At 32.6% G+C, this 16146-nt stretch overlaps 1 protein-coding gene across 1 annotated transcript; it reads left to right on the plus strand.

Annotated features, from left to right (window-relative positions):
* Positions 1 to 8408: 8408 nt before the first annotated feature.
* LOC110692248 (auxin-responsive protein IAA33-like) lies at positions 8409 to 13236 on the plus strand. The gene is made up of 2 exons (XM_021869241.1): positions 8409 to 9494; positions 12373 to 13236. The coding sequence occupies exons 1-2, from the start codon at positions 9007 to 9009 to the stop codon at positions 12452 to 12454; spliced, it is 570 nt and encodes a 189-aa protein (XP_021724933.1). The 5' UTR covers positions 8409 to 9006; the 3' UTR covers positions 12455 to 13236.
* The last annotated feature ends 2910 nt before the right edge of the window (positions 13237 to 16146 follow it).

The following is a 16146-nucleotide window of genomic DNA, read 5'->3' on the forward strand; positions in this document are numbered from 1 at the left end:
TTGATTTAAATGGTGCAATCTGAAATGGGAAACAAGGTACAGGAATTTGTCAAGTGCCTAATTTTTCTCACAATTCACCATAGTTTGTCGAATTAAAGTTTGGCAAGATTTATTTTGCACCTCATTCTTCAGTCTAACTGAAATCAGTGATTGAAACATAGGATGAAGTACTTCCAAAATCCAATTAGAGAAGTGTGATAGTTTAGGCTGTAAGTAGGCTTGGGCTGGTATGATCTTCGGCAATAGATGGGTTGAGGGTTGGCGACGAGCAGAACTGGCTAAGATCTGGGCATTGTTGCAAATGAACAAGAACAAATGATTTGGTTTGCAACTTTGCACCCATTGAATATGAATAGACTTGTGAAAAATAATCCATACCCAATCACCCAACTCGAAAAACTTGACTTGAGATACCAACTTCACGTGAAATTACCATTTTTCCTTGATCCCATTCTCAAAATGCCAACAATCAATGTTTCTAATAATGATTAATTTAACTTAGGGCGGCTAATGCGCGCGCCATTACTAGCCAGCCATGTTCAAGAGCTCTTTCGGTTTGGTCTTTATGTCACAAATTTAGTTGTTGACAAGGGAATTTATGTAAACAAATATCTTTTTTAAAAAAAGTAATTAATATTAATGGAGGAAAATTAGCATTTTAGAAGGTATAATTGTCCTAACACTACTCATAAGAGTTATCTCAAACTTTTTTAGAGGGAGAGATAAGCATATTGAATTACTCGTATTGATTATAAAACTGAAGATGACTCAATCCAAACCAGAAATCTCCCAAACGAATCTGACCCGAGAATGACCTGAACCAAAATAGCCGGACCTAAACCTGATCTAGATGACCCGTTTATCATCTCTAAATGTGGAGGGTGTGAAAACGGTGTGTGTGCGTGTATGGATGTATAGTGAGAGAATAGAAGAGGTTGGCTTAGTTTGCAATTATCTTATAGTACCAAACTTTCTCAATTCTTAGTTCTTACCAAGTAATACTTTGTTCGGTTATAATATATCATAACTTTTTGGTTGTAGGATCAAACTCCACTAATGATATTTTAGGCTTTGGTCTCTTTACCCTCCCCCCTCCTCCTCACAAAGGATCTTTACCCACTAACTTAAGTCAAGTTGAACAATAATGCTAGGTTTTACGTTAATATTTCTTTACCTATCTATAATAATAAAAAAATAATAAAAGTAAAAAAAAAAAAAAAAAAAAAAAAAAAAAAACTTTGTATTAATTTATTATTATTTTTTTAAGGTAAGGAGAAGAATCCTGACCATACCTTAACCCTCACGGTTTTTTTTGGTTCGATATTTGCGGATTAGATATTAGAGTGAGGGAAGAAGGGTAAGGGATCCCCACTATACCTGTCAATCCTGACCCAGACCCACTGACTCGACTCGAATGACCCAACCCACACTACAAAAATAAAAGCTTTTTAGCAACTAAGTTTGACAATAGATTTTTAAAACGTTGCTAAATAGCAACTTTCATTGCCTAATTAAAAGCGACATTTTATGCTTTAGTTTTTTTAATAATTAATGACTATGTGTTTTTGATTTGTTGCTGTTTAAAACAAATTGTCTTACTAGTTGTTACTAGATGACATCATATTTTTGTCTTGTTGCCATATAGCAACAAATTATGACAACTGATATTTTATTTGTATTGATTTAAAAACAAACAAAGACAATGAATTTTTGAACTGTTGTCATTAGATACAAGTCGTCTAAACTATTGTTGTTAGATATTAATGTATTTTTTATTTGTTTTCATTTACCAATATCAGTTAATGACAACGAAATTTTTATTTGTTGCCATTGGAGATACTCTTCTTATTATTTATGACATCAAGTTCTAGTTTATTGCCATAGGATACAAGTTGTGTTACATTTTGTTGTTAATTTATAGTAGGCCACTTTTAGCTATTAAGTATAATATTATTTGAAGACACTCTTCTTATTATTTGTTGCTATAATGACATCAAATAGAGACGGATTTCAATTACGTCTCTAATTTAGAGACGGTTTTTTATTTCGTCCCTAATTTAGAGACAGATTTTTCAATTCCGTCTCTAATATTTCAATCAGTTATTATTATTTATGTGCATAGAAGTAAACAAATAGTACTTGGTATAGTTGGTAAGAGTTTCACCATGTGACTTTGAGGTTACAGGTTCGACTCCTACCAACTGAGATTCAAAGAGCCTTACATGCAAAGTCGAGCCGAGTTGACCCGAGTGAGGTTTTGGATTGGTAAAAGGATCGAGTTGATAGCAACCAATATTAATGATTTGTTACTATTTTTAAGAACCAACATTAATAATTTGTTGCTATTTTTAGGAATTAACATTAATAATTTGTTGCTATTTTTAGGAACCAACTTTTATACTTTGTTGCTATTATTAGGAACCAACATTTATAATTTGTTGTATTTTTAGAAACCAACATTAATAATTTATTTCTACTTTTAGCGACTACCAATGGTGATCTGTTGCCAAAGTTGGCAACGCATGCACCAAGAACAGCAACCATCATGGAAACTATATTTAAATGAATGCAATATTGCAACAAAATTGTTTTGCAGTTGGTAGCCAAAATCCCATGGTAACAAGCCTTTTAGCAACAACAAATTTTCGTTTCCAACCCATTGCTAACTAGTGTTGGCAACGGATTTTTGGTGAATAGCAACAAATTTTAGTTGTTGCTATATTTACTTAATTTTGTAGTGCCATGACCCAAAATTGACCCAAAAACATCGACCCGAAATGACCCGAAACTCAAAATTGACCCGACCCGACCCATACCCGACCCAAAAATAAAGTTGACTCGATCCTGACCCGACACCCGAACTAACCTGACCCTAAATTGACCCGAAGTGTTTAATCCGAACAAACCCGATACCCGAAATTAACCCGAACAGACCCGATATCCAAAATGTCTCGAACTAAAATTACTTTATAATTGAACTCAAAATGTCTGGTGTCAAAAATAACTTAAATTGTTCATCTTCAACCGTAGCCAAGCTCATAAACCGTATTGATTGCTCTTATTATAACAATAACAAAATATAAAATTATTGATTTGAGTTTGATCTACAACCGGAACAACCCGAACGTGTCCTGACCTAATTTTGACCCCACCCGAATATAACCCGAACACACTTGACTCGAAAATGGTCTGACCCGAAATTACCCGATCCGAAATTAACCTGACCCGAAATGAACCAACTCGTACCCGAATCATACCCGAAACCCGAAATGACCCGACCCTTACCCGACTCGAATGTTAACTGACCCGACCTATATCTGAACCGAACGGCCCATTTGCCAAGTCTAATTAAAGCTGTCGATTCGGGTAAACGGGTCGGGTCGGGTTTTATAGGTCGGGTTACATGTGAATTATTGGTCGGGTTTTAACGGGTTAAAACGAGTTAGGGTTGTTCTCGAGTTTGAGTCGGATTCGGTTCAAGTCAATAATTTGCGGGTTATAATCAGGTCGGGTCAGTTTTGGGTCTCAAATATTAGGTTAATCTTTAATTGTAAGCTAGCAATGTTAAAGGTAGATTTGTCAATTTGAGTGTTTGGGTCGAGTTAGCTCGGTTCGAGTTAATTTGAGTTAATTGCATTACAATTCGGGTCGGGTTACATCAGGTTTGGGTCGTGTTAAAAACATATTGGGTTGAATTCTATTCGGATTAGTAACAGATCTGGTTGAATCTAGGTCGGGTTGAATTCGGGTTTCAACGGGTCAAAACGGGTTTGGATCAGTCTCGGGTTCAGGTCAGGTTCGGTTCAGGTCAATAATTGACAGGTTATGTTCATCTCAAGTCGAGTTATGTTCGGGTTCGGGTCACGAATCCTAAGGTTAATTTGGGTCTCGGGTTGGTTTTAGGTCGGGTCATATCGGGTTTGGGTCACCAATTTTTCGGGTTCAAATAGGTCAGGTCATGATCGGGTTCAGATAAAATTTTCGGGTCGGGTCAGCTTTTGACAGCTTTAGATCTAATTCCCACCCTTCAAGTGTATGTCTCTAATGGAAATTAAACCCTCAACCTTAAAGTTGAAAGGTACAATTTTTACCAGTAGACCAAGCTTAGCTTGGTAGCTTGAAACTTGGTATTAATTTATTGATTGAATATAAAGTAGTCATACTGAAGAGTACATGCCCACTATATATGACCATGAATTTTAATACGATCAGACAGAGTAAATCGAAGAGCAATTGCCACGATGACCATACTTTTACTAATTGATCTGACTATATTGAAGAGTACTTACCACTATGACCATGATCTTCTATTTGACCCACATCAATTGCTATCTTTACTTATTCAAAGAGTGGTTGATGTATGCTAGATTTTTGGTACTCTAATAATCATACTTTCTTTGAATATTTACATATTATTTGCACCTTGTCTTGGAATACTTGTTTATCTCTAAGCTTCTAACTCCGTATCTTCTAAGGCATTACTTGTCAACCTAAAATTAATTTGTTTGATTTGTATGAGAAAACTACTAGAGATTCTACACAATTGATCATGCATGAATTTATTTATGTATTTTTATTTATTTTTATTTTTTATTTTTTCCTTATAAATAATTTGGGAAGTTACCGATATAAATCAATTTTGGGCTTCAACCATCAGTTAAAATTTTTGGTTGAGTTTGTCCTTTAACATGGTATCAGAGTCAACATGGTTCAAATTTCATCCACCCTCACTTTCAAGTGGAATATTTCACGCAGGGTATGCGGATGACCCATGTTGCATCCACATTTCAAGCCTAAAGGGCTCTCATATAAAGGGGCGTGATAGAGTATATAAACCAATCCTGAATTTCAACAATCAGCTTAAACTTTGGTTGAGTTGATATTTTAACAATTACAATCACAATACAAATAGTAAATGAAGTGATCAAGTGTTTTTTTAGAAATTTCAATTTAATTATGTTCTCAATACGGAGTAATATTTCATCTACTTCGATTGTAGATCTTATCGAGAAGACTTTTATTTGATCGAATATGATATATAATCAGTATCTGTTGATTTTGAATTTATTGTAGATATTGTATGACTTTCAAGAAATGAATTGATTCGTACAATGCCCCAAATTACTACACGGGGAATAGCTGAGATTTGACATGTGAAAACCATGGTTAGACATTTTTCTTTTGTTATACTACCTCTGTTAACGATTATCAGTAACAATTGTACTTTTCGCGAAGGCCTAGGCAAAAGTTTTTAAACATGATTATTGAAATATAAGGGCATGTGCTTAAGCACTAATCCAATTATAAAAAAAAACCAACAATTAATTAAAACCACTAAACAACCAAACCCATAATCACCACCACCACCGCCGAACCCACCGTAAACCACCACCACCGCCGTAAACCACCACCACCACCGAACCCACTGAAAACTACCGTAAACCACCACCGAACCGACTGAAAACCCAGGCACCCACTGGAAACCACCACCAAACCCACCAAATCCCAGCAAAAACCTCCAAAACCCAATGAAAACAACCACCAAAACCCACCGACAACAACCACCAAAACCCCGAAAGCCCCAATAAAACCACCATGAACCAGCCAAAACCACCACGAACCGAGCAAACCAACACGAACCCATCAAACCACCATGAAACCCAATTAAATCGAAACCACCACGAATTGTATTACTCCCAATTAAGCCATCACCACGAAACCAGATCTGAAACCCCTAAAACTATCCCACGAAACTCACGCCACCCCTAAAACCAGATTTGAAACCCCTAAACCCCCCACGAACCAGAAGATTTGTTGATCTTGATGAGATCATCGAGGGACATGTTTAACCGATTTTCCATTGCCAATGAAAGATGTGAAGAAGAAGAAGAAGAAGAAGAAGAAGAAGAAGAAGAAGAAGAAGAAGAAGAAGAAGAAGAAGAAGAAGAAGAAGAAGAAGAAGAAGAAGAAGAAGAGGAGAGAGAAAATTGAAGGAGGAAGAAAATTGCAGAAAAACAGAGATCTAGGGTTGGCTCAAAAGGAGGATGAGAGAGAGAAGACAAAGAAAATGGGAAGATGAATGATTTTTGGTGAAAATGATTACAATAATCAGATTTATTAGGTAAAAAGTTAAATTAGGTTAGTGATTTAATTAAATGTCTAAGTTGTTTAAGTATTGGTAATATGGGCATTTTGTTGGAAAAATGTTACTAAAAGTGGAAAGAAAAAAATTTGTTGCACATAATAGATAGCAATCGAAAATGGCAAATGTTGCAGATAATCGTTAACGGAGGAAGTATTTTTTGTAGGTGCATGTATGTGATAATGTAAATGACATAGAATAAGATGCTTTGTAAGAGATAATTCCATGTGATGGGTGGAATGCAATAGAAACAATTTTTGATACTGTATATTATATGAATGTATGTATGTATGATATAGATAGTGGACCTGGGGATGGAATATATTTGCAAACTCTAGCCAAAATTTGAATAGTAACCAAGTTTGGATAAATTGACTTTAAGTTGAACTAAAATTGAATCTAGCCATGACTAAAATTGATTCCAATTCCTTTGTTTCACAATAACTGAATTATGGCCGCATATTACAAATTTAATTATTATTTTGTAAAATGTTATTTTAAGCTAAATTGCATTTTTGTATACTACGAGTATCTTTATTTATATATATATATATATATATATATATATATATATATATATTAATTGACAATTAAAAATATTAACGATTGGATTTTTACATTGACAAATGTGTTAGCCAAAGTGATGCACTTATTTTGATAGCCTGATACAGAAGGATGCAGTAAATTAATGTACAATGACGCCACTGTGGTCAACCCATATCCATATTCGATATTGAACCCAATGTCTCATAATCCGATCAATTGATCAAATAAAACCTTAATCGAATCCAATCTTAACACCTTCAAGAGTAAAATCCATATGTCCACTTTAGGTCAAATATTAAAAGCATGAACATAAACAATTTATGAAAAACAGGAGAAAAAGGAAACGTACAGTGTTAGGCTGGAAGTCTGGAACAGAAGTAATGCCACGTTAATACTGATCTCTTTGAAATGCACTAATACAGATCTTTAGATTATTTTTGTGTCCTTAAATCTAATGCAACTTCCTTCATATCCAAACAAAATTAAAAAAAAAATACTATAAATTTATACTTTGGGATCAACAAAAAGAAAAGCATCTTCTTTAATTCAGTGTCATGTTTAATTGTTTGTAATTAATAAAATTAAATTTGAGTCAAAATTGTAAGCGAACCATTCGCCGACGGTAACGCTCAAAGGTTTTCTCTTACGTCCATGCAATTTCAATTTACAAGAATTATTTTACCAATTTTATTTAATTTCATGCAATTTTCTCTTATATTTATATGGTCCAACTTAAATTGCTTAGCGTTCACGTTATTTTAATTATAATTATATGATCCCCATAAAAATAATATGCATAAAAATTAGATGAGATCCTATATTTCTTCATGTATTGTTATCAACATAAAATATTAATTATATGATATTGTTCATGTTAGTGAACAAAGATCCAAATATAATGTAATCGTACCATATGATCAACCAACTTTTGGGTTTCGCAAGCAAACATGCCTCTTCCGCATGGGGGCCTTATCTTTGCAAGTAGTTCAAACACAAACACGAGACAGCCAGACAAGGAATTTTAAGTCACTATGTGAAACACAAGGAACAACTTGTTCATTATCTAATTTTTTATTCTTTGGTTTCAAATAATGTATTTATTAATTTCTTATAATAACCGAATCCTTAATCTAGTGTGTGTTTGGTATGATACTTCGTTCTCACATTGTCGATGTATCTCTTGATGCTAGGATGTGTGCTTATGCTTGATCGATATAACTTATTTTAACTTAATTCAAATTAATTCATATCGATTAAGTTATTTTTATTATCAACAAGTTTCAATTCACAACAAACAAAAAAAAAAAAAAAAAAAAAAAAAAGAAAAAGAAAAAAACCACAATGGTTTCATATAGGCGAAATAAGTCAAATTCCGTTAAATTAAGCATAATTAGGACCCTAAGTCAAAGTGGAAGGTAGCTCAGAGGTATCTCAATCTCGCTTGGTAGGAGCTAGGGTTTCTCCTCTATTCTGTAGATCGTGGGATGATCAATTCTTGTTATAATCCATAAGGAAAATAAGAATGCAAAATTTTCACTTGGTTTATCGAGTTATTAAGTTCAAGAGTACAATAGGTTAAACCTCAACTCAGATCAATATATAATAAAAACTTTTTCTTTATACTGAGAACAAAAGTTATTATTTATGATCATCCCTTGTTTCCTTGTTGGCTTTCTTTATATTGAAAATAGACCCATATAATCAACTTGCACCGGATGATTTATAACCATATACCTAAATTGATCTTGACCTAAACTAAATTGAGCTGAATTAAACTTGATTCAAATGACCTGTTAGCCACCTCTTGATACATACGATTATATTTATATCATTTAGTATTAAATCTAATAGGTGGAGGGTTTAAGTTTATTACTATCATACTACAATTGTATTAAAAAAAAAAAAACATCCCAAGCAAATTCAATTCAACTCACCATCTTGACCTTGAAATGAGGAAAAAAAAGGAACTTCCCCAAATATATATATATAATAATAAAATAAAAAAAAAACAAACCCTCTAAATAATCGATTAATTAAGATATATAATTTCAGACATAAATGTACTCCTATCCAACCCTTTCTATTTAAACTCTCTTTCATGTTATATAATTTCATTCATTCCAAACATACCACTAAAAGCTAGCTTGATCACTCACACTAACTACCTCCTCCACCGACTCTCTCTCTTTCTCTCTATTCTTTCTCTCTCTTCAAAAACATATTGAGAAAAAAATATTTCAAGAATTATAATATATGCTTCTATATATAATTATTAGAAGCATATATTATATATAATTATCATATATACATATATTATCATGTATAACAATATGAACAATAATATTATTGAGGTTCAAAGGCAAGAATCCTTAAAAAGAAGATGGCATGATACCGCCCCTACTAACCCTACTACATCTGTGGCGTCGTCCTCGACGTCACAACAATCATCATTATTTATAAGTAAACCACCCCATGGCCATCATCATCACTTCCTCCAACCAGGGAGGTTAGATGGTGGTGGTGGAGATCTAGTCCTAAACGTCGTGCCCTCGATCACAGTTGTGCTCGAGGGCCGTTCGATCTGCCACCGGATTAACCTACAAAACCATGGTAACTACCATAGTTTAGCCAAGGCTCTTAGACAAATGTTTGTGGAAATAGCAAATATTCAACAAAATGATGATGAAAATAATAATGATGGACAACAACAACAGCAACTTGATTTGTCTAATGCTGTTCCTGGTTATGTTATTGCTTATGAAGATATGGAGAATGATCTTCTTCTTGCTGGTGATCTTCAGTGGAAGTACGTCTTTTTTTCTCTCTACTTTTTCTCTTCTACTTTTTTTCATTTTATCATGATTATGTTTTTATTTTATATATTTATTTTAATTTGAAACGGCTTTTTTTTTATTATTAATTTAAGGGTGTCTGTTTATAAATAAAAATTTCGCGAAATACAGAATAAAGTATTGTCGTTGTGTATGATATATTAAAGATCGGAAATTTTAAACATGATAATTGAAAAACTATCATAATATTTGGGCAAAATAATACAAGAATTTTTGGTGTCGATATATATTTTAATGAAGTTTATTGCAATTAATACCTATTTTTTTTTCTAAAATATAAATAAATTAAAGTTATGTTTTACGAAGTAATAATTTAAGAAATCCAATTCATCAATTTAAATTACATTAAAAAAATAATTTATTCGAAAAAAATTTCATTACAAGCAACACTATATAGTTTCTAAGGTATAGTAAAAAATATATTATGTGGGAAGTTAAATAATATGCTTATCGCTTAATGCGATGATACTTTGTACCAATACTAATTTCTTCTGAATTTACTTCCTTTGATTTTATTTTTCACTTTGTTATTAGTACAATTCACATAAATTATACTATCAATCTGACTATTTAATTAATAATACGGATGGAGAAAGTGATATTTAGTAAAATAAGAAAGATGCAAGAATCACAGGATTGGAGACATATGCTGATGGACAACACCTTAAAAATAATAAGTGTCCTGGGACACTGATTTTCAAGAAATTACGTGTGTAGGTACTTATAAATATGCATGAATAATAGATTATTAATGTGTTTGTTTTTGGGTGTGCATAAATATTTAAGTAGTCTGTGTAAATGTCAATACATAATTTGGTCCCAAAACTTGTCCCATATTATGAACTTGTTTTAGAGCACCAAAAGTTAGTAGTTATTGTTGTGCACTATATGTTGTATTAATTCCCAAAATATATGTACGTGATTTCACATCCAACCTCCCCCTACCAAGCAATGAGTTATTTACTTCAGTTAGGTGTGTGTAACTGATGACACCAAAATTAATCACCTATTTAAGCCTATGGACCTCAAGGTATGTAGAGTCGGATCAGTTGTCATTTATTTTTGCGTAATATGTATTATATGTCTTTTAAGTAAGGGATGTAAGCGTTCACCATCTGACCTACTTTGAAATTGTATGCAAGTAAAGCAATCCATTGACAAATAATACTTTGGTAGGGATCTGACATATATACAGACATAATTTTTAAAGAGTTCTCTCTAGTACTTGAAATCTTGAATACTTTTTTTTTTTTTTTTAGAATAATAATATCACCAACATGCTAGTAGTTTAGCACTATGTAGATGGTTTAAACATCATCATCTTAAATTCTTAACCCTTTTTTAGGGCGTGTCCAATAACTTGGATCACCCTTTTCATTTAGAAAATTTAGGTAGAGAAAATTGGACTTTTAATTGTCATGTGTGCTTCTTTCTAAGAGGAAAAGAGGGAGAAATTTTTAAATATTGTGAGTTCATCTTGTTACGTGCTGTGGTATCCAACAATTACTTAAGTAGGATAACTTCTTTTAAATTTATGTTTTTTCTTTTTTATTTAAATTAAATCAATGCATTAATTAATAAAATGCCACATGACATTTTCAAATGAAATCATAGCTTTAATTTATGTTTTTACTTTGGGTCAAGTGATTATTATTTCATATATTATTAATTATATAAAAATGAATTACGAGACCATAAAAGGCTTATGTGGTATTTAATTATATATATATATATATATATATATATATATATATATATATATATATATATATATAATATATATATATATGAAGAAGTCATGCATTACAGAAACATATTTGGAAAATAGGTTTCGTCATGTATAACTATAATGAGGGAAGAAATAATTGGCCATTAATCATATGACAATAATGTATGTCACATTTGAAATTATATGTTAGAAAAGTAGTACTCCATACATAGAAGTTAAGACATACCTCCTCCATTCTTCATTTAAAGCACTTCTAGCTAAAAAAAATAGGAAAAAAAAATAGAAAAAGTAAATAGGTACAATAATTATAGATTTGAGAAAAAAGAGATTGTTTTATACAAGTACGTTTTATTTCATAAGAAGGATTGAGTAAGATGTTCCTCATCTCTTATGATAATTTCCTCCTTAAGATGGCTAGCTAAGCTAGTTATTATGTTATGTGCATGTCGCTTGATTATCAACTTGCATTATGTTTCTTTAGTTTGAAGGAGAGTTTAGTTAATTAGGATGATTCTTGATTGTCCTATAATAAAGCCTTTAATAACTACCCTTTCTATAAAATTTCCTTCATCTCCCAAGCTACTCTTAACACTTTCCAAATCGTTCCATGGCTTTAAGCAGCAAGGTACAAGTATAATATACTAGCTAGCATGTATATATGCAATTGTAAGAGTCTAGGACCTTGTGGTTCATCATGTTAAAATGAAACTACTATATAATTCCCTCGTTTTCTCCCTCCAAAAAAAAAAAATAATAATAATCCCCTTGTTTTCAAGTTTTACATGTATGGTGTCGTCTCATATTACTATCAGTAATTAAGAATATTTTCAAATTCACCGTATTACAAATTGATTATAAAATCAAACCTTTCTTTTTTTTTTTTTTTTTTGAAAGAAAAATCAAACCTTATCATATAAGCATTGTTTGTGTGTATCGGGTATTTCTACGTACATCTCATGTGCCCTAACGAGAAATTACGGGCGCACACTGTATAGAGAAATTGTATTTCATCCATTTCTTATAAGAAGAATAAATTTTAGGAAATATTTTTTTTCATGAAAAAATAAATTAAAACTCATATTGTAACATATGATTGTGGGCAGGGATTTTGTACGAGTGGCAAAAAGAATTAGGATACTGCCGGTGAAGTCAAGTTCAAGGAAGCAAAAGAGCACAAAACACTAGTCAATTTATTTTCCAGATTTTGAGGGGATAACGTACCAATTCTTTAGTTCAGTAACCCCTCTTCCCCCAACTAAGAAAAAAGAAAAAATCAAACTTGTAATGCTAGCTTGATTCTTAAATTTATCAAGATGGTTTTATATGTGTCTTCAATTAATTTAAACTTCTATCCACAGCAAATTTAATAATGTCTCAGTAAGCCTAATTAAGTTCTATTCATTTACAATAAACCCGATAATCAAGGATTACGGATAGAATAATACGAAGTAGCTCATGTCTTTTTTCCGCTTATTGGGGATGTAAAAGGTTGGTGGACCCTCATGTTGCATGATCAAGTAAGAAATAAAGCAAAAATAGGTACAACTAAAAAGACGGCTTATGAGAGAAAGTAAACACAAAACGAATAGCATTTTTTTTAATTTTTTCAGATGGAAAATTGTGTATGAGGTTAGTAAGTATCTAAATTAAGGCTTAAAAATGTAGGTCCAATTATAACGCAAATAAATTAAGAGAGAGTGTAAGGGATGAGTGGATGACCCCAACCCTAACCCCATAGTCCCCAATCGCTTAAAATGTCTAAAGACTTACGTAGTATCTATCATTACAATTTACAAATTTCAAGTTCTCTTGAGGAAGCAACTAAGGAAATTAAACACTCATATTTATATTGCGTCTTAATATAAAATTCCTCATTGATTTGACATGAAAATTATGGACGTGTACTTGAATGATTACTTATGTTCCACTATGTTTGTAAGACCACTTTTAATGGTGAGCAAAAAAAATGCTTGTCCAATATCTCTCTATCCACTTTTTGTCTTAACAAATCAGTTTTGTCCATGGGCAAAAAAATTTTCATAATTTCTCTCCCAATGGTGAGTAAAAAAATGCTTACCCACCATGACTTTCTCTCTCATACCCAACACTTCTTTATTTATTAATTACATTTATATTTTAATAATATTACTCCAAATAAATAAAAACTAGTCTAAATTCGTGTAACTTATTTATATTTATTTGTGTCGTTTTTATCGTTAAAATAAAGAATATGGAGCATTTATGGTATTTCTGAAATTATACCAAAATATACCAAAATGCATGTTTATTTATAGAGAATTAAATTTTATGACCGTTGGTAATTTTAATTTATTTTTTATAATAAATATTTATTTCAAAATTTGCATTACAAAAAATATAACCATTGCAAATTGTGGGGCCCACACAAAGCACTATTCATCCTCAAATTTGCCCAAGTCTTGGGCATTTTTAGAAATGCTCGTGAGCATATTTTTGCATTTCTTCATTTGATCACCATTGTAATGCATGAGCATATTTTTTGCCCACCCAAAATGTCCATGAGCATATTTTTTTATCACCATTGGGAGTGCTCTAAAATGTTATGGTTATATATTGTTTTCTTGGCTCTAATAACAACACATGCATTTACAACAAATTTCTTGACTAATTATTATTTACCATAATCTTGTACACAAATTCTTGATTAAGGCAAACTTTCATTAGTTTATTATAGGACGGGTTAAAATTACCCTAAAAGTATTTAAAGTTTCCTTTATATATACAAAAGTTACCATTTTCTTAACATAAATTTTATTCTTACAATCCACTTATAATGTATTAGGTTAATCATATTAGCTTTCATATCATATATTCATTAGAAATAACATATTAAAATACAATCAAATTCATTACAAATTAAAGTTACCCTTACATAGATTAAAGCTACCATATAATTAAAAGGAAAAATTGACAAAAATTATCCCAACTTTTGCCGGTTCACTCAAAATAATCCCAAATTTGGATTATTTATAAATAATCCAAACTTTGGGGGATATTCGCTTTAAACAATCCCAACCGGTCACCGAACCTGTTATGTCAGGTTACGGGGACATGTGGCACTACATGATTGGTTGAATTTTATTTTTTTTAAAAAAAAACAAAAACTAAAAAAAAAAATTAAAGAGGACCAGCCACCGACAACCCTCGATACCGCCGGCGTTAGCTGCTTCCGGAGCCACCAACCACCACCGCCAACCTTCCCTCACGCCGGTCGGCGCTTCCCTCCTGCTTCCCCCTAAATTACCTAACCTCAACCGCAAATAAACCCGAAAGCATAAATAAATATAAAAAAAAACCAGCCACCACAAAAACCCCCCCAAATCGGTGCTCCCCCACCCTCGGAACCCTTGCGCTAGGGTTCCGAGGGTGGGGGAGCGCTGATTTGGGGGGTTTGTGCGGTGGGTTGGTTTTTTTTTTTTTTAAGGGTTTTGGGTTTAGATTTGGAGGTTCACGGTGGGGGTTTTGGGGGAAAGGTCGTCGGGAAAAGGCGGTGCCGGCGGTTGGGGAGGGGGTCTGGGCTAGGCCGGTGGGATCGGAGGAGGGACGCCGGAGTGACGAACTTGGGTGGTGGTGGGGTTGTCATGGAATGGGGTTGGGTGTTCTTTTTTATTATTATTATTTTTTCCAGCCATTCACGTGGTGACACGTGTCACTTAAACCCCCCCCCAAAAAAAATTACCTCTTTAACAGGTTACCGATCACTTGGGACCATTTTGAGCGAATACCCCCCAAAGTTCGGATTATTTTGAGCGAACCGGCGAAAGTTGGGATTATTTTTGTCAATTTTTCCTAATTAAAATTGTTAAAGTTACCCTTATATTGACCGTCTTACAATAAAATTAATGTAAGCCCGCCTTACACAATACTTATTGAATCTCGTATGGTTTATCAAATTGTAATGTTTGTACTTAACTTTAACGCGCGGATTAACTTAAGGTGCGAACCTATTAGCTCATCATTATCTTCCTGACTTACTTCAAGAATTCCCCTTGCAACTTCTTTTAAAGTACATTTTCAGTTTGTTTTTAATTGACACATTTTAAGTTTGACACTAATCACAACCATTCTCCTTTGATCGGTCGTGTTTTGTGATTCATATTTTTTTTTTGACGGGAATTTTGTGATTCATACATAATGAGAAATATACGAGTAGTATGTGAAATTTTATTAGATTCTCTTGATTTATAATTTTAAAATATTAACTTTTTATTAACATATATTTTTCTTTTGCCGATGTTCATGCTATATATTCCTCTCAAACTTATATTATCTTGAAGCATTTCCAACATGGAGTAGTATTAATTGATAGTCATCTAAAAGAAAAACTATGATTCTGTGAATACACAACCTGATATGTATGAAAGAAAGCCCACAAAACCTTCCTACAAAAAGTTTAGTCCAAGATTTATATTTAAATTAAATCATCCTAAGTGTGTACCATTGTAAATTAAATTAAATTTTTACAATTTACCCTTCTATGAGTTCTATCCTATTTTACCCTAAATTATTATGGCACACGAATTAACATAAACTATTTTGCACTCCTAAATCCTTATACAGTTATACTTATTTTGGAAAAGAGTATTTCCTTGTACATAGATAATAGGAATAGAACATTCTCGTTAACATATTTAAATTTAACGAACTGTGTGTAGAACTTTATATCCATAAGCATGATTCGTCTTCTTTTATTATAAGTGTTTCGGATGAAAACAATCGAATCTCGGAAGATCCTTTTATCTTGAGGGAACTTGGTCTCGGTCCGAACGACGCAGGAGCCGAGGGTTTCCTGCACAACAAATACACGTAAACTAGCCTCGGGGGGGACGCCGAGGAAG

Source organism: Chenopodium quinoa, unplaced genomic scaffold (genome assembly GCF_001683475.1).
Source record: "Chenopodium quinoa cultivar QQ74 unplaced genomic scaffold, ASM168347v1, whole genome shotgun sequence".
NCBI lineage: Eukaryota > Viridiplantae > Streptophyta > Magnoliopsida > Caryophyllales > Amaranthaceae > Chenopodium > Chenopodium quinoa.